The following is a 25,648-nucleotide window of genomic DNA, read 5'->3' as shown; positions in this document are numbered from 1 at the left end:
GATGAAGGTTGTGGGTATGAAAGAGAAGAAGTAGAGAGATGGAGGAATCAGGTAGAGTAATGAGGAGAAGAAGGAGAGAGATGGGTTTGTGAAATTAAGCTTTGATGATCGGACAATCGCCACTGTTGTCTTGTTTGTGATGAAACCGTTTTTTTTTTTGGCAAAGTAATGAAACTCTTATATATCTGAATATATAGTGGATCGTTCTTTGACAAAAAAGTATACGATATTTAAAGCCCAGTAAAACTCAATTGGGTCCATAAAAAATAAATTAATCGCAATTAATCTTCATTAAAGGTTTGGAGTGATCAAATAACACGATTTAATAAATTAACATATATCGTCTCCCTATTATCTAATAACAGAATTTCATTAGAAAATTAGAGTACCACAATGATAAAAAAGTCCATAATAAAAAACATAAAGAAAAAACAAAGCATAAGTAAAATTACAAATAACATACCAAAAATAAAACAACAAATAGTTATAAAAAAATGAAAAACACCAAACTCGCGGCGTAGCGCGGATACTATCCTAGTTAATTTTTGAAAGGCAAGTAAATACTTTCATGCTAGAAAAATTAAAGGCACTTAAACGGATTTAGCACCTTGTGATCCACTTTGGTTTTCACACATTGATCAGTTTCAGTGTTTTAGGAGTGGCTAACTAAATGCAAACACTAGCACTATCGTAGAAATTAGCATAGACACTACCATTATCCATATACCTAACACCAAAACATGAAAGTCTATTAAACACCAAAATAATTTTATGAAAGTCTATTAATTAGAAAAAAAATACACTTCATGTTTGAAAAACTGTTAAAACTTAAACAATAGAAACCTTGGCACCAGCTTCTTCGAGCTGTTTCTTGGCTTCTTCGGCTTCATCTTTCGTCACACCTTCCTTAAACTTCTTCGGAAACCCTTCTGTGATTACCTTTTTCGATTCCATCAACGACAAGCTGGTCATAGCCCTAATGGCTTTGATCACTGTAATACGCAAATTATCGGGAACGTCGTCGATAACCACATCGAATTTGGTCTGCTTATTCCCAGCAGCCACCACACCGCCAGTGTTAAGTGGAGGAGGGAAAGACGCAGCAGCAGGCGCTGAGAAGAGTATTGAAACACGGAACTTGTCTTTGACGTAGTCGACAAGGATGCTGGCTTCTTCCAGGGTTAGAGACGAGATCTCGGATCCAATCTTCTTGATTCTCTTTGGAGCTTTGACTGCAGATATAGGATGGAGGTAGATTGCACGGTGGCTGAGCGTGGAAGATGAAGAAGAAGAAACACCAAAGCCAAACGGAAGTTGTATTGCGATGGGTCGAGAAGGGTAGTGATGTGCGGCATTAAGACCGGAAGAACAAGAGGAGGAACGCATTGTGGTCGAGATGGAAAGAGTAGTAGCTGCCATTTATTAGCTCTTCGGTTTCTTCTTCTTTATAGATTTGTCTTATGTGTATCTGTGTTTGCGTTTCTTAGACTGCACGTCTGCACGAGAGAAGAAGATGATGAGGAAGATAAACAAGAAAAAACCCTTTAAATTTTTGTATAGAAAGATACAAACCCTAAGTTTATTTATGCCTAAACTTTGGTTGATAGGTTTTATATAATTTCTACTTTCTTAAGTCACAATTTGTTTCCTTTTCTAAAGTCATTCGATTTGTTTCCTTTTCTAAAGTTAAGGAAGTTAGGATGTGAGAATTTTATATCCTTTGGAAAGTCGTTTGACAAATGGTTTAGAGCCCTCATAGGGACAAGTTGTTGTCTGGCTCTCAAGCATAACTTCTCTCTTTGTTTCTCTGTTTTAGTCATATCTTAATATAATCAGTTCTATATCTAAGCTCCATTTGTAGTAAACGGCCCGGACATTAACATAGGTTAAACAACAATGATAAAATGAAGGTTCCGATTAGTACTATCGTTTCAATAAGGCCGTTTTATGTTTTTCAACGGCTGTGGAAAAGGCAGTTGGTAACAAGCGTGTAGTTTTTTTGGTAACAAGCGTGTAGTGAAAAATGGAAGAGTAAAGCTCTCAAAGAAAACAGAGGTTAGAAGAGCTTCTTTCAAAAATGTACTTATCTTGATTTCAACATCTAGATGTGATGAGGAAATTAGCCCGAGTCTGATTTAGTGTTCATCGCAACTTCGATAAAATTCGATTTCCGAATAGATAGTTTTCATGAATAATCTGTTTCTTTTTTACTGTTTACCATGGTTAGATAAGAATCTACACCTATGTGGTCATGGGCGACTCATGGCAAAACACAAACAAATCACATTCAATAAAACTACAGATCCAATCTTAGTGAACTTATATTGTAAATTTGTAACTCTGTTTGTGTTAATAAGGCAATCATAACTCTAGCTACCTTTTCATTGTTAAGCAACTTAGTTGCTGCAACTAAATATGTCTCCTTACTTCGTATGTGAGTGATCTATCTTATCCTCACCTAGGCATTTCAACAAACATCTTATGTGCAGCTACTGAATCTACGCAACAATGGCTAAATCAGCATAACGGTAGCCAAATTTACTCAAATTACAACAATTTCTTAAAGCTGAATCAACAATTCCAAAAGCAAACTATACTAAACAACACAAAAGACCCCGAAATTTCCAGAAAAGAGAAGAACTTTATTTAAAAAAACCTTAAGCAATGGAGACTTTAGCACCGGCTTCTTCAAGAGTCTTCTTAGCTTCTTCAGCCTCATCCTTAGTCGCTCCTTCTTTAAACTTCTTGGGCAACCCTTCGATAAGCTCCTTAGCTTCCTTCAACGCCAAGCTAGTCAAAGCCCTCACAGCTTTAATCACTGCGATACGCGAGCTACTAGGAACCTCGTTGATAATCACATCGAACTCGGTTTGCTCCTCCACTACAGCCGCCGCACCACCGTCGGCCGGAGCTGCAACAGCCGCTGCAGCTGGAGCTAAGGAGAGTGGAGAGACGCCGAACTTGTCCTGAAGGTAATCGACGAGAATGCGAGCTTCTTCGAGGGTTAAGGATGAGATTTCGGATCCAATCTTCTCGATTTTCTCCGGAGCTTCGACGGCGGCGATGGGACGGAGATGAGTTGCACGGTGAGTGAGTGTGGAAGACGAAGCACCACCGAAGCGGGAGGGGAATTCGAATGTGGTGGTTCGGGAAGGGAAGTGATTAGCGGAAGCTATGGTTGGGTAAGATGAAGAACGGATTGAGCTTGCGATTGAGAGAGTCGTCGACGCCATTGTTTCACTCTTTTGGCTTCTTCGGGATTTGAGTTTCGCTCTCTCTGTGTGTGAAGTGTTTGATTGGATTGTAGGAGGAAGAGGAAAGATGAGGGATAGAAAAATAAAAGATAAGGGGTAATTTGGGAAAATAAATTAAGGCGTAGGTTTGCTATCATACGCGTATAGACAGACATAAATGAGATTGTCCGAGTTCGTCTTTGACGATAATACCCTTGATGTTGAAAAGATTAAAAAAAAGGAAGGGGCGTTCCGAGAATCGAACTCGGGACCTCTCGCACCCAAAGCGAGAATCATACCACTAGACCAAACGCCCTTACTGTTATAAACACTGTTCTGTATATACTTATACCTTTTAATTTGATAATTTGATGATTTATGTTATTATTATTAGTCACAAGATTATTAACACTACCAAGTACCAAAGGGGTTCATAGACTTTGAATCAAAGTTTGTAGTGGAAAACATTTATGCATTAAAAAGAAGCATATAATAATCGTATACCAATGTTGTGTAATCACATCGAGTAGTTTGGACTCTATATTTTTTCCCACCAATGCTACAAACAACAAACTAGTTCCACTTCCAATGAATCCAACACCCCACATTTCAAAATCACTTGAAGTGGGTGGCTTTCTCACCATCTACGGCGTCTCCTCCCATACCAAAACGCAAACGCAGCTACAGATGCAGCCACAACGACTCCAGTAGCCGCATGCCATACGTACAAAGGCTTCTTCATCATCACCACGCTTGAAGATTGCCTCACCATCTCAGAGCTCTTACTATCTTTAACTTCAGGAACTTTATGCTGACTCACTACGGTCTGAGCAAACCCGAGTCCTTCTTTTTCCAATTCTTCCGAATCAATAGTCACAGCTGGTTTCAATTGTGTCGCCTTTGAGATGATTTCATATTCTTCTTTAGTCCCTCCTTCAAGAAAAGATCCAACAAGGTGACCCTTCTTAACCCAATACGCTCCAAACGATTTCCCGTCTTCATAATCTCCAAAGTGCACAACTTCCCCTGTAGGGTCTCCATAGAATTGCCATGAGAAGGCGAAGACCCTTGAGTAGAAGAATGGCAAATAGTCAAATTCTCCGGTCTTGACTGGATCCATGATGGCTGAAACTGCGTGTCGCGCTGATTTCCTAGCTGAGTCCACGTGCTCAAGCCTCCTCATTTCGCCAAATAGTTTCACTGGAAATGTAGCTACATCCCCTATTGCATACACTGAGCTGTCACTAGACTGCATTTTGCTGTTTACTTTTATCCCTCCTTTCTCTATTGTTAACTGTCCTTCAAACAAACTTGTGTTTGGTCGTATCCCGATTCCAACCACAACCAAATCTGCTGGTAATTGGTTCCCGTCTTTGAGATTAACCGCAGTGACCTGTATATCGAAAACCAAAAAGGCTCATATCAATAAAGAAACACACTGAACCAGGCTCAACATGTCATAGTTCCATCACTGGACTAAAGAGTATCCATTGTCCTCCTTATGGCTTATTCTTCCCTTCTTTAGTTCTATACATAGATGCAAAGTACGAGATATCTTTCAAGTTGAATCTCAAGCTAAAGAAAAAGATCTGACCTTTCCATTCGAGTCAAACTCAAATGATGTCAAAACCGTTCCCTTTATGAATTTCACGCCTTTAGCCCTGTAGTAGTCTTCATACAAACTTGCAATCTTTGGCGTAAAGAGACGTGCCACTGTCATAAAAAACTAAAAAGGTCAAGCCAAATACACAAACTTTCTCTCTTACACGTAAGTTGAGTAATATAATCAAGAGTACTTACTGCAGTGAGCCTCTGGGAAAACCATCGTCACATTGATTTTGTTGATCACTAAAGATGCAGCACACTCCATGCCGATGTAGCCACCACCGATAACAACAGCATTCCCATTGGAGCTTGATTGAATCACAGTGGCAAGCCTGTTTGCATCGGCCAGATCTCGTAAGTAACAAACATTTTCAGCATCTGAGCCTTCCACCCCAAATTCTTCAAGCTTCAACGCCTACTTGCACAAGCCACATATGATAAAAAAATAAGGCCATGACTTTAGCATTTCAATGTTCAAAGTATTAAATAACATTAATTTCTTCAATAGTGTTCAGGAGTGAGCTGATTTGCCCATATCATCTAATAGACATTCCACAATTACAAAATCATTGTCTTCAGTTATTAATGATAAGGAATCACAGATTAATAAATCCCAAGGAGAATAATATTTACAAAACATAAATATTCTTGTGCAATCAATACCCGGGCACCAGTTGCAATGATCAAGAATTTGTAACTTATAGTCTCCCCAGTGCTAGATAAAAGAGTCTTCCTCCTCACATCAACTGACTTCACACGAGTTCCAAGGACCAATTCAATTCCTGACAAAAGTATTTCAAAAAACTATCAGAAAAGAATTCTGTAGTCATAGCCCAAGAAAAATAGTACTTTCTCAACAACAAAATAAAATGAGCAGATGTAATTACCATGATCCTTGTACCATTTCGGGGTGAGCTTCTCATCATTAGCACCAACACAAGTGTGGAAAGAAGGAAGCCGTGCAGGAGCTGCAGATAAGATCATGAGTAACCCTTACAAAGCCTAATGAGTAAACTTTAACCAAATTCCTTATATTCATTCCCTAACTCCAAATGCAGAAACAGCAGTCTACCAGGTTTTCTCTTACCTTCTGGCAGCAGAAAACCTTTGCTTAAGGCTGGCCTCTCATACGGTGCAACCTAGAAAACGAAAAAAAAAAAAAAAAAGCAAATACCAAAGCTTATTTTCTACAGGGGACGAAACAAACATAGAATCCACAAACCAACACTTCATAACAAAACAAGCATGAGTGAAAAAACATGAATCACAAACCAGAAAATAGTGAGTCAAGGGTTGTTTGGAACTAATAGGTAAAGCCACAAAATTGTATTGTCCTTCAAGGCTAGACGCTAACAATGTATTGATTCTTGCAAAGCTACTCTACAAGTAGTGTAACTTTTACCAAATACCCCAATTATATCACATCCATATACAGCAAAATCCTAAGCACAAATTGCACATAATTTCAAAAATCTTGATCTTTAACAAAATTCAAACTAAACACGTATAAGTAAGATTTGATTGAAACTGATCATGTTCGTTGCTTGAGCTTCTGATACTTCAATTACAAAGTATAATACCGAGAAACCGATAAATTTAGAGCCGATACAGGACTCTAAAACAACAACGCTGGTTTCGCAATCGAAACAAGAAAAAAATTCAAAATCTGTTGATGAGATTAAAGAGATAGAATTGGGTTGCTTACGGGTTCTTCGGAAATGATACAGAGTTCGCCATCGGAGACACCTCTACGCGTGAATTCGAGAGCTGCATAACCAGCAGCAACACCTCCACCGAGAATTACATATACGAACGCTCTCCCCATGTTTTTTTGCCTTATCACTTTCCCGAGAAAATCCTAAACATGACGATGGTTTTGTATATTTTTGTTTTTAATTTTTCCGAGAAAATAATTTTTTTTTTTTTTTTTTTTTATAGGCACAGAAGAAAATAGAAAATTCTGTTATCTATGGCTTTTTTAGTGAATGATATTCGACGATTTGGTATTGGTCATTTTACAATTTTACCCTTCTTTTGACTTCTTTAATAATTCAACGGTGAAGATTAAGTTAAACGAGGATCTGGACCGTTTATTTGTGGACCCAGCTTAACTCTTTGCTTGCACGACTTGCTCGGCCCATCATCATTGGTAAAAGAGATTATTATAAATATAGATGATTGGTGTCAGTCGATAAATTACTTTGAAAATTACACTGTATTTTATTTATTAGTTATAAATTATATTTTGTAGCCTTGAAAAAATTAGAAAAAAATTATCTCAAACTAATTGGTATAAATATTTTTAGTTAAATGGTTAACGGTGTACTTTTACAATTTTTTTTTACAGAAATTTGATTTAACAAAATCGTATTATAGATTTATAAATCACCAAAATGCTCTCCTCTCTCTCTATCTGTTTCCTTATCCGCTGGTGTCAGTTTTTGGTAACAGTTCTCTTCTTCCTCCATAGAGTCTTTCTCTAATGTCCCCCATCATTGTCAGTTTGCCGGTTTTCTCTTGGAATCTACCTCCACAATGTTGGTTGGGATTATCCTGAGTTGGTTTTGTCCCCATTATCCATTTCTCCATTTCTATTCAAAAACCACTTCTTTCCGACTATTTCTCAAATTAACTGTTCAGCAGTTGCAAACCATCTCCTTTATAACCAGTGTCGGAATCCTATGTTATCCTACTCTAATTCATCACCTTTTTCTCTTTGGTTATTGTTTTATCCTCCTTCCCAAAGATTAACCATCAAAATGGCCGATGTCAACATGCATGTGGCTGATGCTTTTGAAATTCCGCGAACCTCTTTAATCAAGCAACGAGAGCCTCTCAATCCAGTCTACTGGTGCGTCCGGCGAATCCACGTTGACAGAACATTCGTGCAATGATCCGCTTCTTCCCTCATCTTTGGGGGATGGGTAACTCGGTTACTAGTCGTGTTGTAGAAAATGGTCGTTCCTAATTTCTCTTCCAGTCTAATGAGGCGTTACAACTTGTGTATCGACAGGGTCCCTGGAGTTTCAACGAATGGATAGTGGCAATGAAACCATGGCAATCAAACTTACCAAACGAAAATCCACTCTCGGTAAATTTCTGGATCCAAATTCGGGGTATCCCTCTACAATTCTTCACCGCACCATTGGTACGCTACATTGCAGAGACTCTAGGGCCTGTTGTTGATTCAGAGATTGATAATCTTGCTGGTGGCAATATAGAGTTTGTCCGGGTTTGCATCCAATGGCCTCTTGATCAACCAGTAATTTTTCACCGCCGATTCCATTTTGGAAATGAATGGGCTATGGTCTCTTTTCGTTTTGAAAGATTGAAAAACTACTGCTTCCGATGCCAATCCTTGCGACATGACATCTCCGAATGTACTGCACAACTCCAAGAGGAAGCCGTTGTTCATAATCCACCACCACCACCATATGCCATTATTAATGCTCCTATAATGGCGATCCCAAACCAACACATCCCTTACCCATGATTGCTCAATCTGCAAACATCCAACTTGGACATCAAGAGCATCTGGCCCTCCCACCACTACAGCAATCACAAGTGGCACTAACAGAGCTTGTTCCTATTAATGGCCAGATGATATCTATAGGTGATCTACCCAGACTCTATCACAATTACACTACAGTAGATGATCCTTCGGAAGCAGAAGCACGTCAACGAGGCCTGATCTTAGCACTGAAACATACAGGTAACCGAATCTTAGAAGCGGTTATGCGTCCTCTTCCCCATCTACTGACTCAACAGAGGAAACAACGTAGAGTTTCTTCACCAGTGGATGCTAGTTCATCGTCTAACACACACAATAGAGGCATGGCGGGCCCGGTTCCGCCAGACGATCAATGAAGATAGCCAATTGGAACTGTCAAGGAATGGGGAAGTTTCCTACGGTTCTACGCCTTAAGTAGATAAGTCGTCAATATCTCTTGGATGCAATCTTCCTCATTGAGACGAAGCAATCAAAGGTTTATATTATTAATGTTGCAGTTTCTTTAGGTTTCCCTAATTTATGTATTGTACCGCCTCAAGGCCTCAGTGGTGGCTTGGCTTTGCTTGGGAAATCCTCTATCAATATTACTATATTGTACCAAAATGCAAGACTTGTAGATTTCTCTATTAATGACAAAATCACTACTTTCTACTGGTCTTGTATTTATGGCCATCCTGATCCACAATATCGATATGAGCTTTGGGAACGTCTACAATGTATTGCTGTCAACCGTAATGAAGCTTGGCTAATGATTGGAGACTTCCATCAAATAATGAACAATAGTGAGAAGATTGGAGGCCACAATCGTGATGACTATACATTCTGTGATTTCAATGATATGCTGTCTACTTGTGATATGGTAGACTTGAAGCATATCGGTATCAAATTCAGTTGGAGTGGTCAGCAAAGTATTATTCTTAATGGTACGAGGACTAAAGAGCTTATACAGTGGTTCTTAGACAGAGTTATTGCGAATACAGAGTGGTTCTCCTACTTCCCTGCTTCAGCTGCTGAATTCTTGGAACCAATTGAATCAGACCATCGACCTGTTATTATTGATATTTTAACAGAAATCAGTGTAAAGATAGGCATGTTCCGTTATGATAGACGTCTTGCGGAGAGAGAAGGTTATATGGAGTGAATGAAACAAGACTGGACTAACCTTCCATCCGGACTGATGTTTTCGGAGAAGATTAAGTTGTTGCGTTCAAAAATCTCTAAATGGAAGCAATCGAATCTTACTAACTCTGCAGAAGAAATAAAGACCCTCAAGAATCAACTTGAAGCAGAGTTTTGAGAAGTCTCTCCAGAGTATACCAAGATTCGTGATATCAAACGATCCCTGAGTAAAGCTTATCTCCAAGAGGAGATTTATTGGAAACAGAAGAGTAGATCACAATAGTTGAATGAGGGTGATCGCAATACCTTATACTTTCATGGAAGTGTAAAAGCCCGTAAAGCCAAGAATAGAATGCTTTCAGTCTATGATTCTAATGGTGTCGAACATGTTGGAGATGAGAAAATATCTCTGATTGCCACAGAGTATTTTCAAGATCAGTATCAGAAAGAGGGACATAACAGTTGGGGGGATTTCTTTGATAATATTCCTGCACCAGTAACGGAAGATATGAATACCCTCCTCACTCAAGAAGCTACTGATGACGAGATACAACAAGCTGTCTATGCTATCAGAGGTGATCGAGCACCAGGTCCAGATAGTATGACAGGATACTTTTATCATCAGTTTTGGGAAATTCTAGGTACAGATATCACCACTGAGATCAAGAATTTCTTTCAGACAAGTACTATGCTACCTCGACTCAATCAAACACATATATGTCTCATCCCTAAGATAGAGCAACCGAGTCGGATGAGCGACTACCGACCCATTAGTCTCTACAATGTCTCATATAAAATCATATCCAAGATTCTCACAAGTCGTCTGAAGCTTATCCTTCCAGATATCATCTCGATCGAACAAACAGCTTTTGTTCCTGGACGACTTGTAACTGACGATATTCTGGTGGCTCATGAGTTACTTCATTCTCTTAAGTCCAGAAAGCGACAATCAAAGAGTTATATGGCGATTAAGACTGACATCAGTAAAGCCTATGATCGTGTGGATTGGGAGTTTCTTGAGAAAACCATGGCTCAATTGGGTTTTAACCAAAAATGGATCACTTGGATCATGGCTATGGTTCGTTCTGTTTCATATTCAGTGTTAGTGAATGGCAGTCCTACTGGTACGATCATCCCGCAGAGAGGCATCCGTCAAGGTGACCCTATTTCTCCCTATCTGTTTCTCTTTGTTGCTGAAATGTTAACACAAAAAAATAAGACAAGAGGAGTCCAAGGGTAATATCACAGGCTTATCTATTAGCAATAATGGTCCTAGAGTTACTCATCTTCTTTTTGCGGATGATTCCCTCTTCTTCTGCAAAGCCAATTTGCGGAATAGCACAACACTTGCTCTACTATTAAAACAATATGGAGACTTGTCAGGACAATGTGTGAACCACAACACATCCTCCATCACGTTTGGTTCTCGAGTAGAAGAAGCAAAAAAAGAAATAGTCAGAAGCCATATCAATATAACCAGTTCCGGAGGCTGTGGAAAATACATGGGTCTGCCAGAAGAATTCTCAAAGAAAAAATGTCAGATGTTTGAGTATATTGTTAAGCGTGTAAAGGGGAGAACGAAGAATTGGCATACCAAATACTTATCAGAAGGTGGTAAAGAGGTCGTACTGGATTCTATCGCTCTAGCAATGCCAACACATGCTTTGAGTTATTTTAAGCTACCGATTACCATCTGTCAAAAGATTACATCTCTCCTTGCACAGTTCTGGTGGGGTTCAGATGAGTCAAAAAAATGAATATCTTGGGTTGCTTGGAAACGTATGAATCTCCCAAAGTCGGAAGGTGGATTAGGATTTAGGGACATTAAAAAATTCAATGATGCTTTACTCGCTAAACAGGCATGGAGAATCTTGACATCACCGGATTGCCTTCTTGCCAGACTCTTGAAAAGCAAATATTTCCCTGAAACTGATATTCAACATGCGATTTTAAGCAGAAAGCCTTCACATGGTTTCCGTTCAATACTACATGGTCGTGATTTATTAATCAAAGGTCTCCAATATCATATAGGAGATGGTGCGACAATAAACCATGTCACTGACCCTTGGATCCCAACTCACTCACCTTAACCTGCAACTCATCATTCTATGCATCCAAATTCTGTTCTCAATGATCTATGGCAAGTTGGAGGACGCCAGTGGGATGAGCCTAAATTACGACAACAACTTTTACTTGAAGATGCAGCCCATGCTTGTTGCATATATCTTCCACAACATCAATGTCCGGATAAACTAGTCTGGCATTACACCAAGGATGGCATTTACACAGTGAAGTCTGGATACTGGCTGAGTCTTCATCTCCCGGATGCTAATGACCACATTGATCCACCACTAGGTAATCCTTTGCTAAAAACAAAGCTTTGGAAAACATCACTGCCACCAAAACTAAAACATTTCTACTGGCGAGTGTTATCTGCTGCTCTGGGAACTGCTCATGAACTCAACCGTAGGGGAATTCCCATTGAGGACACTTGCCAACGTTGCTGTCAAGCGGTCGAATCTATCAACCATATGCTCTTCCAGTGCCCATATGCCTCAAAAATATGGAGACTGTCCAATCTTCCTGCTGGTTTCACATTTTCATCATCTCTTGAAGATAACATTGAAGCCTTATTACTCATGTACAACTCGGGAATGAATAGAGATAAGCAACATCTCCCTTTTTGGATTGGTTGGCAAATATGGAAATCAAGGAATGATCTTATATTCAATAAAATAACTTGGGAGACAAGTTCGGTGCTCCTCAAAGCTACTGATGATGTTGTAGAATGGCTGGCTGCAACTCAACCATCTATACAACGCCCTCCTCGCAACTCACCAACTGTTCATTCTCCCTCATCTCAATGGACACTTCCTACAACGGAAGTAGTCAAGGTAAACTTTGATGGAAGTTTTCACTCTCATAATGGCAGCATAGGAGTAGGGTGGATAATTCACGGTGATAAAGGAACATATCTCTTATCCAGAAGTTCCAAACTTAAACAAGCATCTAATCCGCTATGGACTGAAGGACTAGCATTACTACATGCTATTCAATCAACTTGGTGCTGTGGCTACCGAAAGGTGATACTAGAAGGAGATTGCAAAGCTTTAGATGATCTCCTGCATAGAAGAACAACGAGTATAACTATGGAAAATCTCCTAGTTGATATCCGCAGTTGGGCGGATCTTTTTGCTGAAATATCTTTCTCGCTTGTACGACGGGAATGTAATCAGGTGGCTGATAAACTAGCTAAGTCAGCTCATTATCAACCAGAAACTATTTGAACTTTTTTCAATCCTCCACTGTATTTACGGAGTTGCTTATTTCAAGACTTTGTACCAAATTCTAATATCTAATAAAAGACGTTAAAAAAAAAATCGTATTATTCTATATAGCAGAGATTACCTATAGATTGATTTTTATTGGGAAAAGTTCAAAAGTATGTTAAATAAGACGGCAAGTGCCGACAAAGACGCCGTTTACACATCTAACATGCTTAAAAAAAAAACCAACTTCGATATAACTAATAAATAAATTTGTGCTAGACGATTGTCATTCTAAAGATAAAGTGATTTTATCTTTTAACGGTTTAGTTTGTTTTATCTGCAGCATTTATTCAAATTTGTCTTAAAACAAAGTGATTTCATCTTCTAACGGTTTAGTTTGTTTTATCCGCAGCATCTATTCAAGTTCTTAAATTTTGAAGAATAACAAATTAATTTGTACGAAAGTACGTACTATATGATTCAAATAATAATAAAATTATGGATAAATAAAACAATTATATGCATTTAGATCATGTGAATTAAGGGATTCTCATTAGAGTTTTTAAGCATACATTAAAAAAAAAAGTGAGAAAATATTTTCATTTTAGAATTTTTGAGAAACTTTCAAGAAATTAACTTTCTACATGCCAATTTGGAATTGATTTTGAATTCTAGAAAGATAAAATTCATATATAATAAAATAATTGTCTTGCATATGCTCTTACAAGTGATAGTGCATGTACGCTATGATTTCATACCGAATGTGTAGTATTTAAATATTACATATATTATTGTCGTAACAAAATTTGCCATCCAAGTAAAACGCAGTTAAAATTTTGTGATTGTTTTACACTCGAGAAATAGTGATAAAAATGACTATCAAGATAAGACGGTGACTGAGAGAATCCGGGTAAAAGAAGCTGTATCGTCTTTGTAAAACCGTTTCAATTGTTCTTTGTCAATTTGACTCTAAAAGATACGAAATAACAAATTGGAGGAGACCTGTAGAGCGTTAAAAACCAGAAAGAAAAAATAGATATGACGAATTGTAGTTTGTCACGTGTATAGACCATGAGGTGGTTGGCGTATTGGGATGTGTGGTCGAGATGAGGATCATGTTCCGAACGAAGATAATATAATCCAAAACGTTACAAACGAATAGTTTTATATTTTATCGCTCGTCAGAAAACGAAGTTTTTATAGCAAAAAACGTAGATACATATCTCGGCCAAGTGGCTCATACGTTTCATAATCATCCTTTCTTTATTGTAGAGTACATAAGATCATCACTAAATTATATAACTTTCGTTTCTCTGAATGGTAGGATACGTGAAGTAAACAAAAACTATGATGTTCTTCTATTATTATTATTTTTTTTTTTAAAACATGCTGATGCAATATTTAGGCTTTGAATGGTATGGTATATTATGATAATATGCTTAGGAACAGAGGCAAAGAAACTCAAATAGATCATCTGGTTCATGAATAGTGGACGACTGGTTATGGCCTACCTTTTGGGCTCTTTCACCAAATACATATGGGCCTTCTCTTACATGCAAGTCATATCGTGTGATGATTTCTCCTTCGTGTAAGGTACTAGGCTATTTACCAGTGGAGTGGACGACGTTTTAACATTGTTAACCTTCGGTTGACATAGCATATATCATTTAATTGGATTAGGTGGGAACCAAAAATCTTCAGACTGAGTTTTGAACCCTAGCTTTCAAATCGAAAACGCTCTTTAATCACGAAATTTTGATATTGTACGTATTAATCGATCAAATGACTTATTGCTCTTTATCGAAAGAGTTGTTACTCTCAAATCGACCCTTCATGTTCAACATCAGAGAGAGTTTCGCGTGGAATGCATGATTTGCACCGATAGAGTTAGTCGATCTAAACCAAAAAAAAAAAAAAAACTGATCAAACCGGAACCAAGTGATTGATCGAAATTGAATTGGAATAATTAGCCTGGTGAAATCGTATTCACATATAATTATTTTCTTTTGTGTATCCGTTACTACACATCGGTGTATTTCTAGGATCGGAGTGCTGAACATCACTTAGAGAAAAGTATTGAGAAAACCGAACTAATAATAGTATATCAACCAATTAACTAGTGATATAATAATAATTAGTTACAAACGTAGCTATAGCTACTTTAGTAACTCCATCGATAATAGTCAAAATCTTCTTAGATAGATGTGAGCCGACTTCAACATTAACTGAAAAAAAGATTACAATGTCAAACTCATTGAGACGGGAAGAAAATGGTTTTTGCTATATATAGAAAGTACAGCTATAAGGCATAAGGCTAGAACAATGCACAAGCAAACACACAAATATAGAGAAGATAAAAAAACCAATTCTTCCACGTTTATCTATATCGTAAATTTATATATAAACCACTTGTATATATATATATATGTTCGTGATGACCGACCCGCCATGTGATTTTTCCTTTATTATTCACATGGGAAGTCGACAATTCCCACATGATAAAAACGTTGGCCTAATCATATATATAAACATGTGGCCCAATTCCATATCCATATATTTCGAATTCATAAATTTACAGTTGAGAATTTAGAATCTAGAATAAGCATAATTCGAGTTTTCTCACTTTCTGATATTCTATAAGAAATATAATGTGGCATAAATAGTAGCTTGTTAAAATAATAACATAATCTTAATATTATTAGGAATCTTAGATATAAATCTAGAAAACATATATAGTTGCGCGTTATTAATAATAAAATAGTTGAAACATACTACATTTTATTCCTATTCTAGCCAATGCATAGAGAAGAGTAAGTGGAGTTTGGATTTATCCTTTACACATGCTTCATTCGGACAAAATGTGTCGTTGCCTAAAGACTAAAGTTAAGAAGTTCGGTAAAGCTTTTAATGCTTTTGCCGTCTCGTTCTATAGTGCTTAACACTTCCAAACCTAACATCATGTCCCAATATTATTCTACCCGATTCATACATAGTAATAAATAAGATGTACACATTTCTACGAATTTGATATCATCTGTAGACTATAGTCGACTCTTTTTGTCTTTATCATTATCAACATGTATGTCAATCGATATAATTGCGGCTCACAATTAGCTAGCCTTTGCGTCCGTACCTCATTGAATCTTATACTTTTCATGTTAAATGTTTTTGGTTTCGAAGTATGGATAGAATAATGAAACTGAACCATTATGTAAACTTTTATTCATTTATTGAGATAAGTTGATATTTTCGGTTTTTTAAAGGTTGTGGTTATGATTCGTGGAGTTAGGCTCACGTCGGGTTCTACATGTTGAATGGCGATGCCCAAAAATGGATAAAAATTGTTGAATAAGGGCAACGTGAACTGTACCAAAAATTATCTATTTTTAGCCTCGATGTGTGATACGTGTCTTTTTGTGATTGGTAACATTAGGTTCTGTATGTTTCATGATGAGTACGTCATCATGTGATATGGTACACACATCGATCTACATGTTTATAGGCTATATACATGCCTAACTCCTATGTTTATGTGTGTACATATATATATGGATGAACGTTGGAGAGGTTCTAATCGTATTCATCATACGCGTAAAATGATTGCTCTGTTTTAACGTTATTTGTTTTGACGTCTTGCTCTGTTTTTACATTCCAAAACAAAACAAAACAAATTATTTAACTTATATGAATGTTTTAACTATAATTTTATATGTAATTATATATCAATTGGTTACTGGATAATTGTACTGATTGAGTATGACAGGAGATATGCGGATAAAGGCTTTTTATCTTTAATAGATCTACCGCATATGTTATGGTTATCAAATTAAAAGAAAAATTATCTTTTGATAGTACATTAATAAGTGAAAAGAAAAATGCATACGACGAGATTGGTGCAATCATTTGCACTGCATTTAGTATCACATAAACTTAAGATTATATGACCTTTTACAGAAATAAACAATTCATAACTGATCATTATATGTTAATTTGTTGCTTTATAACTTGATATTACCAAACCCACTTTTTGTATAAATTTAGTGTTTTATACTATGAGTATTAATTAGACATTTTTGTATGTTTTTAATATATGTGAAAACTTCTAAACAAGGAAGTAAATAACAAACCTTACACAATCTTATATTACTACATTGAATTATTAATCATACGTAAAAACGAATTGATGTTCTGCGGATATCTATATAAATATTTTAATAACATAAAAATATCCGAAAAATATATGACCCCTTCGACAATTTTATTTATGTATAACATGGGTTCAATAAAGATCCAAACTATGTATCAAAGATTCAGATAAATAACATTATATATTTTAATTATATCCCCAAACCTCGACAACGAGGCAAAAACATATACATGTCACGTACTAATAATAGTACTCCTAAAAATCATATATAAATACTCAATTAATATTCCATGTTGTGTCCACCGGATCAATCAATCAATTACCATTCAGTAAATGCATTGATGACCAAATATCATCCATACCCCAATAGTTTTCACCGCTTTGATCATCAACCGTCATCGGTATCGGATAATCCACTGTCGCCGTGGCCGCCGTCGAATAGTTACCGTAGTTGAATTCCATATTGGTTTGTTGGTACGACGTTGGTGTAGGAGAATAAGTCTCCATCGGTTGATCTTGTGTACAAAAGACATTATGGCTCGACGTGCTTGCAGCTTGGTCGTTGATCTCTGAGCTATGATGAGACCCAACGGACGATGTTGTTGTTGCATCCGCTTGCTTGATGTACTTTTGGATTCTTGTCCTCCAGAAATTTTTTATCTCGTTGTCGGTTCTTCCTGGAAGGTGTTTTGCGATTTTCGACCACCTAGTCACACAATTAAGAATTAATTTGATTAGTGAGATCATTATTTAACAGCTACTAGCGTGAGTTTATCAGGACGCGATAATGATTGGTGTGGGGTAAGAAAGATTTAATATGTGAATGCATTTATAGGACCAATGTGTAAGTACGTCTAGATGAAGCCAAAACATTAAGGTTTACGTCTATTTCAGTTGTGTTTGTCACGAGGCTTTTTAGTTTTGTACTATTGCTACATCTACATGTACAATGTTTGGATCTTTATCATTTTCTTGATGTTTTGTCTTTTTTTTTGTTGTTTATGTTTTTTGCTGATAAACCACAAAAAATAAAAATTAAAGCGTTAATAAACTGTAATTCTAGGATTAACACGAAAAAGCTAGATGTCACTAAAATTTTGAAGGTTGAAAAAAAAAATAACTCCAAAGTCAAATAAAAGAAGGGTAACGAAAATGAGTATTATTTTGGCTCTTCCCATGATAAATTTTTGACGTTAAACCTAAGAATCAAATCTGTAACATTACAGATAAAATGAAACTATATTTACACTTCTTTGGAAAAAAAAAGAAGATACCATTTAATTTGTTGAATTAGAGAATCATGTACCTTGTATACTGGTGCATATATTCCAGCTCTATACATATAAACAAATAAAATAGAAATCGAATAAAGTACACATGCATGGGAAATCACTTGAATAAATTTGAAATACTTTATTCGTAAAAACATAAAAATATAAGATTTTGGGAAAATGTAGAGCTATGAAGTTTGGGTGAGAAATATAGGCACGAGTTTTATATGTTGTTTTTGATAAAACGCACGAGGTTTAATGTTAATGGCTATAAAAATTCCAACACGTGCAAACAAAAAGAAAAAAACTCTTAGCGAGCTACGTACGTCTCTGAACAAAATTCGATCAAAGCTTATCTATCACAAAGGTAATAAACACTTTTTTGCTTTAGTCACCAAATGTCTTGCTTTATTGTCTTTTCAAAGATCTACGTGGCATATAGCTACAAGAGTATATAAAACGATTCAAAGTTGATATTCTCAAGTAAATTATACTAACCTGTTTCCCCACTTAGCATGAAGTTCCATGATGATAAGTTGCTCCTCTGGCGTGATGTTTCCCCGTCGTACGTCGGGGCGGAGATAGTTTAGCCATCGGAGCCGGCAACTTTTTCCGGTGCGTTTTAGACCTATACATTCGTACACATAACATCATTATAGATCTCTTTTGATTATTTTACATAATTTTATTCTATCACTAAAGCATATATATATCATCCACACACAAAAACGTTTTTAGATTGATTCTTTAACAAAGAATACTTATAATAGATCATACATATATTATACGATGTCAAAAGAAAAAGTAGAGCATATAAATGTTATGAAAATATTATTTATTTGTGTGTATATACATACATATATTTATTTATGTAAAAAAAAAATGAACGTAATAAAAAGGATATTTTTATCGTATAAATTAAAATCTACCTTTGCATGTTATGAAGAAACCCTACCTAGTTTGTAATTATAAATTATTAAGTGATTAATTTTGACTAAATTTGATCTCAAAAATAAACTAAACGAACTACCTGCAGATTTGGCAAGAGAGTTCCAAACACCATCACCGTGGTTGGCGATATAGTTGATGAGAATAAGATCTTCCTCCATCGTCCATGGTCCTTTTCTCACCTCTGCTTCTGCTGATGATCCTGGACCTCCACTACTACCTCCTTTTTTCTCCATTTTGTTATTCTTTATTTAATCTGATTATATATACACAAGATCGAATTTTTATTGTATATTTTATAGATAGAGAGAGAGAGAGAGGAATATAGAAGGAGTGAGAGAGTAAGAGAGAAGGTTGTGGTGAGTTGATATTGAAGGTTGTGGAAGGTGAGCTACTGCTTTTATAGAGACTAAATTCACCGCGTGATTAGCAACCTTTAATTAATCCCATTTCTTAATTAATTATGTTTGACCTTAATCTTAGAGTGTTAATTAATCATAATCATTATTTCGTTAGGGTTTGTTTTCATTCTCCTATACTAATAACCACATGGGGACTATGTGTTTGTATCTTTTAAACCTAACCATCTATAATAACATGGTTTCATCCATCCATGTCCATATGTATATAAGTGTTAGACTGAAGAGTCTTTGATGCATTAATGCATGGGTGATGCACGCATACATGCATGTACTCCCGTATAGTTTCACATACATAGCTACTTGATTTGTATGTATCATTATTCTCGCACCAACTCATGGTGTTATTAGCACTTAACCATGGATGATATATTGATATATGAAATTAATTTCAAGAGTGTTAGTATATACATATATTGAAATTTACATAAAAATTTAAAAGCTGTACAGAAGAGGCCTTCTTGGGCTTTCTACCATGAGATGATCAGATGTTTTTCTCCCAAACAAAAAGACAAAAGGAGGTCGAGTAACTAGAAAAAATTATCTTGTCCAAGCTAGTAAATGCCTAGGTAGATTATACAGTTGTTTTACTTTCATGCTGATTTCCCAAACACGTTAACGCGCTAATTAAGTACATGTTACATCTATACTATTAAAAGGGAAGCATTTTTAATAAAAAGACATAGAGTTAGACATTATTACAATGAAATGCCATTGAAAATAGAATAGGGATATATATAAATTGTGTAGCCAAACAGATACAATTAACAAGGAATTACGTAGCCAAACATATATATGTGATAGTTTACCAAAAAAATCAGAGCTAAACAAATTGATATTTAAGTTTTTCGGAGCAAACAAATCAAATATTTAATGATTATTAACACATAATCAGAAGCAATTAAAACCTGCCATTAAATCTAAACAAATTAACCCACATAATTACCGTTGATGCCATTAAAACAATTAAAACCTACCCACGTAAATCATATTGTTACGATTAACATGATGCAAACAATTAAAATCATATTGTTACGATTAGGGAAATTCAATCTTAGAATATCTTCTAAAAAAGTGGAGATGCGTTTAATTAAAAAAATGAATTTGCCAATTAACACCAAAATCTCGGATAGTTAACATAATCTTTTCGATTTTGAAATATTCTAATTCACCAAATTTTAGCAACTTACCAAATATTGATAGACGATATGATCAAATCTTAAATACTATGAGATATTCTTTAAAACATGACTTACTACTATAAATATAGCATACGTGATCAAAGTTTTACTCATCTCGAATACTGCAAACAATTTTTTCACAAGCCTTGCTAACTTCAATCCTTTCAAAATGACTTCGAAAATACAAGTAATGATTGTATACAGTTAGAGGCTTTATACTCTTAAAAAGGATTAAAGATTTTTATTGTTGACAAAGATGAGAAACTGCAGAAGAGGAGACTGAATGTAGTCTTCAAAGAAGTTTTCAAAGACCTATAAATTACAATGGAAAAGGCAGAATTGCTCATGGCTACTAGGTATTTTAATAATCGATGGACTTATATAAAAATTATTTCATCTGTTCAAATTGATGTACTTATCGGTTTTTTTAAATTTTGTTACAGGGGTTGTACTTTTTACAAGCAGATTGAATGATAAAACAATGATGCTTTTGAATTAAAATATGGTACTACACTATATTCATCATCAAAAATGCTTTGTTGTAAAAAGTCTCTACATGTAAAGACTGCAGAGGGAGGCAGAAATGAGAAACTGAATGTGACAAGATTTTCTGATGGTTGTAGCCATCTATCCATGATTTCCTCTATTTATCTTATTACTTTTGCAACTTTGTTTGTTTTTGAAGTTTTTAATTTCAATAATCTCCAAACACTTATGCAAAAGTAAAGAGTTCTCAATATTTGGGAATTTTTTAATAATATTTCGAAACTTCTATTTAATTCAAATCACTCCTATTTTTTAATTCAGAAATATCTATAAACATAAGTATAGAATTACTATCGGATTAACGGAGTTATCATATTTGCAGGTTTAGGCTGAACCACCATACTCCACCATGTTAGAGAATGTACCTACATATCACACACTTTGTTATAACAATTATAATCGATTTGACCATAGAGCTTAACGGAATTACTAACTAATAGTCGAACCCGCACTAACATTTTCCATAAGCACTAACCTTTTCCATAAATCCAACACCAACGTTAAGTGTCCTCTGTTCCTTATTCATGGTACTGTGTATATTTTTCTATCCAAAGTACAAAATTGTGCAAATACATATATGAAGAGATTAGGCAAAAATCTATAGTGAATATCGTAACAGAGTCTTTCTTCTTCTTTGCCAGGTTAGCTTCTTCTTTTTTTTTTGACAAAACCAGTTTAGCTTTTTATTTGGATCCAATTTTCACTGTACTAAAACAAACAAATCATTAGACATATTATATACAATATGCAACAATCAATACAAACTACAATCATTATACTTCCACAAAATGATATTACAAATATGCATACTATTTGTAAAAAAAACACTTGCAACAATTCCACAAAACAATTTTTCAACTAACAATAACATAACTATATTATTCAGAAAAAAAGACTTATGAAAACATCCCCGCACGTACGTGCGGGTCCGAATCTAGTTTTATTATAAATTGAAATCAATATATTAACTTTGTTAGAATGTAGTTTACTGACCATCATCATCATGTTAGTTTTGATTAGCAGTCGATTTATCAACGCTACCTTCTTATATGTACTAACAAAATTTACATAGTGGCACATATATCATTGTTCAGTTTTGCATTCCAACATGATATTACCAAAAATTATGAAGACAATTAGTACGTAAGCCAAATGATTTAATGGTATCGCTATTGGACCAAACGTGCGACATCGTTTTCGCACTTATCTTTAACACACAATTCGCATAGCTTGAGTTAAAAAATATATATATATATATATTAAAAAATTTCAATTTATGTTTAGAGTTCTCTAATTTTATTTTGTAGTGGTTTGGTTTGACTATCTGACTAAGAAAAAGTACTAAACCAGTTATGCTGATTTAGTGAATTCAGTGTAAAGCTTGATTCTTGAATCGGTTTACAAATTTTGGTTTAGATCGGATTGCATACCGGTTGAAAGGATCCTAGTACTTTCTGTATATACTCAATCTGTATATAGTCAACATCTAGATTATCCAATACATTCACATCATCGTTGACCATAAAAGATTTGACGGTATAACCCGGTAATGTAGAAATTCGCTATGTACTTCAACAACTCGATTGATCGTTATTACATGCTTTTGTAGGGCATCTCTCATAAAGGAATCAATAAAAAGTACATTAATTTATAACTTTAATAAAATAACGACTCTAATTAACTGAATTAAATATAGATAACTTGAACTTATACTCTATTTCTATTCGTTAAAAATTAAATTAAGGACACGGAAAAGAAAGTACAAAGATGGAGACACACAACGATCTTGACACTCTAAAAGTTAACTTCACTCTAATCCCTAACCAAATTAAAATCCACTTATCATAAAGTGAAAAGTGACTAATTCCTAACAAAAAAAATTAATAATATAGCCCTTTACATCCAAATACAAATCTATGACCCTTCACACTTCAATGATCAAATAGTACTTGCTTTTGTTGCCACATCCATTCTCTATTTCTCTTTTTTTTCCTAGGCGCGATAACATGCTTTCATCTTGATCAAAAACAAAAGTCGTGATTAGATGGACTTTGACGTAACCAATTTATATATACCAAGAGTTTTTTTTTTCTTTTAATAACAATTTGCAACCTCGTTGCTTGCCAATATACATGATCAATGGTCATCTAATCTTTGATTAACTCAATGTATTAAAAAAATTATAATCAAAATTTCAAACTTTTTACTTATTTAATCATGAAAACTTTTCCAGAAAATAATTTTGTAAAGTACAGACGCAAAATAAACAAATACACTAACCTTTATCAAAACTAACCTTTATTAAGCAAATAAATTTTGATTAAGAGAGGCTTAATTAGGTTGTGGGTATTTGAAAAGGAAAAAAATGCACTAACCTTTATTAAAAATAAGTGAGGGTTTTAGAAATATAGTTGGCACGTAACTTTAATATTTTATTTTAAATAGGAATTTTTAACATTTATTTTATTTTAGTTACTTAGTCCTTAATTCAAATGGACTAACATACATATGCAAATCTGTGTTATAAGAGATACGAACGAAAATATTGAGTGACCCATTTGATTTGGGTACGAGTTGAATATGTTATATGGGTACCCCCAAGTCCATGCTGGTACGTATCATCAGACCCGTAACACCCAACCCTATTTTGAAACATATATAATCTTGTGAGGAGGTTAATAAGTAATAACACTATTACATATTACATTAACAATTATATAATGTAAATGGCGACTAAGGACGATTCTAGGGTTTCGAGTGGTGAGCAAGATGCGATTATGGAGGATATCGGCGAGAAAGACCGCCCACCAGGAGATCCGCCGGATACCCCGGGGACCTGGGTCCAGAAAGTGGTGGGGACGAATGCTGGTGGGAGATTGGTACCAGAGGTGGTGGTAGATGCGGCGTTTGTGGCGGAGAGGGTGTCGTTAGCCTTCCCTGATGGTGAGGATGGTGAACCAGTGGTTACTATAGGGAAGGAGGTGTTGGATGCTATGAATGGTTTGTGGCGGAATTGTATGATTGTCAAGGTTCTTGGTCGGACTGTCCCGATCTCGGTCCTCGGCCGACGATTGCGAGAATTATGGAAGCCGTCTGGTTCGATGAATATTGTGGATCTGCCTCGACATTTCTATATGGTGCGGTTTGGTAATGAGGAAGAATATTTGGCAGCTTTGACTGGCGGACCTTGGAGAGTCTTTGGGAGCTACCTTCTAGTGCAAGCTTGGTCGCCGGAGTTTGATCCTTTGAAGGATGAGATTGCTACGACACCGGTGTGGGTGAGGTTGGCAAACCTACCATTCAACTTTTACCATAATGAGATCCTTATGCGGATTGCTGAGGGTCTGGGAAATTCCATTAGGGTTGATCGGACTACCTTAAACGTGGAGAGAGCAAGATTCGCTAGAGTTTGTGTGGAAGTGGACTTGAAACGACCACTAAAAGGCTCGATCATGGTGAATGGGGAACGGTATTTCGTGGCTTATGAGGGGTTATCGGAGATATGTGCAGGATGTGGTTTGTACGGACATCTAATTCATTCGTGTCCAAGTCGAGTCCAGGAACGGGAAGTGACTCCATTGCCGATAGTTACGGCAGGTCGAGAAACAGAAAAGGTACCGACTCAGACGGGCGATGGATTTACTGAGGTTAGGAACCGGGGAAAGCAGTCAGAACCGTCGCGGCGAAGCGCCCTGGCGGCAGTGGTGGGGGCAACCATGAATCAAGGAAACGTTCCCCGTGAATCTCGGAGAGAGCATAATCCCGCAAATATCGCACTCTCGAACAGTTTTGGTAGGTTGGCTGTGGATTTGGCAATCCCGACAGATAAGGAAAGAAGAATTATCTATGGAGCGAATAAGGAAAACGTGGATCTTTCGAATAAGAATCAGGAGGGAAAGATTGGTTTTCAAACGAAGAAGGTGGTTTTGGGGCGAGTCTAGAGAATGGGGCTACTGGGCCTCGAGAAGGGCCTTTAGGACAAATGGAAACCCAACGGAAAGGGCAGTTGAAGAATATAACGCGGCCCAAATTCGGAAAGGGCACTCGGCCCGTTAAGGGATTAGTGTTTGGTCCGGCAAAAGGGGATACAGAGTATTCGGTGAATGGGAAGCGACCCCGAGTTGAAAAGGAGAGTTTAGTGGGTTCCGGTGGTGGTCTCGATCGTCTTCCGGCCAGTAGTTCAGAGTCGAACCGGGAGAATGAGTTGGGGGATAGTTCTACGAATTCGGGGAGAAATGGGGATCGCACGATGGTGGATCCTGGCTGTACGGCAATGGTGTTGCGGACCGACCCGCCGGCAACGGTGGTGCATGGTGAGGTGCAATAACGAGTTGCCCCGGTGGTTCTTTTCTTATTGGAAGTAATAATCATGAATTGTATTTTCTGGAACTGCCGGGGG

The 25,648-nt window shown here is 36.3% G+C and overlaps 6 protein-coding genes and 1 non-coding gene across 7 annotated transcripts; 2 read left to right on the top strand and 5 right to left on the bottom strand.

Annotated features, from left to right (window-relative positions):
• Positions 1-728: 728 nt before the first annotated feature.
• LOC104710626 (large ribosomal subunit protein bL12cy-like) lies at positions 729-1,619 on the bottom strand. The gene has a single exon (XM_010427260.3). The coding sequence runs from the start codon at positions 1,417-1,419 to the stop codon at positions 829-831; it is 591 nt and encodes a 196-aa protein (XP_010425562.1). The 5' UTR covers positions 1,420-1,619; the 3' UTR covers positions 729-828.
• An 898-nt stretch (positions 1,620-2,517) lies between these two features.
• On the bottom strand, positions 2,518-3,495 carry LOC104710625 (large ribosomal subunit protein bL12cz). Its single transcript, XM_010427259.3, has one exon. The coding sequence runs from the start codon at positions 3,231-3,233 to the stop codon at positions 2,658-2,660; it is 576 nt and encodes a 191-aa protein (XP_010425561.1). The 5' UTR covers positions 3,234-3,495; the 3' UTR covers positions 2,518-2,657.
• On the bottom strand, positions 3,478-3,549 carry TRNAP-UGG (transfer RNA proline (anticodon UGG)). The gene has a single exon. It is a non-coding gene; the product is annotated as a tRNA-Pro (tRNA).
• Positions 3,550-3,684: 135 nt separating this feature from the next.
• Positions 3,685-6,825, bottom strand: LOC104710624 (monodehydroascorbate reductase 4, peroxisomal). The gene is made up of 7 exons (XM_010427258.3): positions 6,544-6,825; positions 5,926-5,977; positions 5,726-5,806; positions 5,502-5,620; positions 5,034-5,253; positions 4,828-4,946; positions 3,685-4,626 (listed from the first exon to the last, which is right to left on the bottom strand). The coding sequence occupies exons 1-7, from the start codon at positions 6,661-6,663 to the stop codon at positions 3,871-3,873; spliced, it is 1,467 nt and encodes a 488-aa protein (XP_010425560.1). The 5' UTR covers positions 6,664-6,825; the 3' UTR covers positions 3,685-3,870.
• A 1,059-nt stretch (positions 6,826-7,884) lies between these two features.
• LOC147937817 (uncharacterized protein At4g02000-like) lies at positions 7,885-8,331 on the top strand. Its single transcript, XM_087465281.1, has one exon. It carries the CDS (start codon positions 7,885-7,887, stop codon positions 8,329-8,331), a length of 447 nt encoding a protein of 148 aa, XP_087321407.1.
• Positions 8,332-16,963: 8,632 nt separating this feature from the next.
• On the bottom strand, positions 16,964-19,574 carry LOC104710621 (transcription factor MYB21). Its single transcript, XM_010427254.3, has 3 exons — positions 19,186-19,574; positions 18,654-18,783; positions 16,964-17,590 (listed from the first exon to the last, which is right to left on the bottom strand). The coding sequence occupies exons 1-3, from the start codon at positions 19,337-19,339 to the stop codon at positions 17,200-17,202; spliced, it is 675 nt and encodes a 224-aa protein (XP_010425556.1). The 5' UTR covers positions 19,340-19,574; the 3' UTR covers positions 16,964-17,199.
• A 4,422-nt stretch (positions 19,575-23,996) lies between these two features.
• Positions 23,997-25,190, top strand: LOC147937816 (uncharacterized). The gene has a single exon (XM_087465280.1). The coding sequence runs from the start codon at positions 24,027-24,029 to the stop codon at positions 25,188-25,190; it is 1,164 nt and encodes a 387-aa protein (XP_087321406.1). The 5' UTR covers positions 23,997-24,026.
• Positions 25,191-25,648: the final 458 nt, after the last annotated feature.

The sequence above is a fragment of the Camelina sativa genome, chromosome 9, assembly GCF_030686135.1.
Source record: "Camelina sativa cultivar CO46 ecotype springtype chromosome 9, ASM3068613v1".
In the NCBI taxonomy this organism is placed as follows: domain Eukaryota; kingdom Viridiplantae; phylum Streptophyta; class Magnoliopsida; order Brassicales; family Brassicaceae; genus Camelina; species Camelina sativa.
The sequence above is the reverse complement of the archived record's forward strand: the minus strand, read 5'-3'. Positions and strand labels throughout refer to the sequence as shown.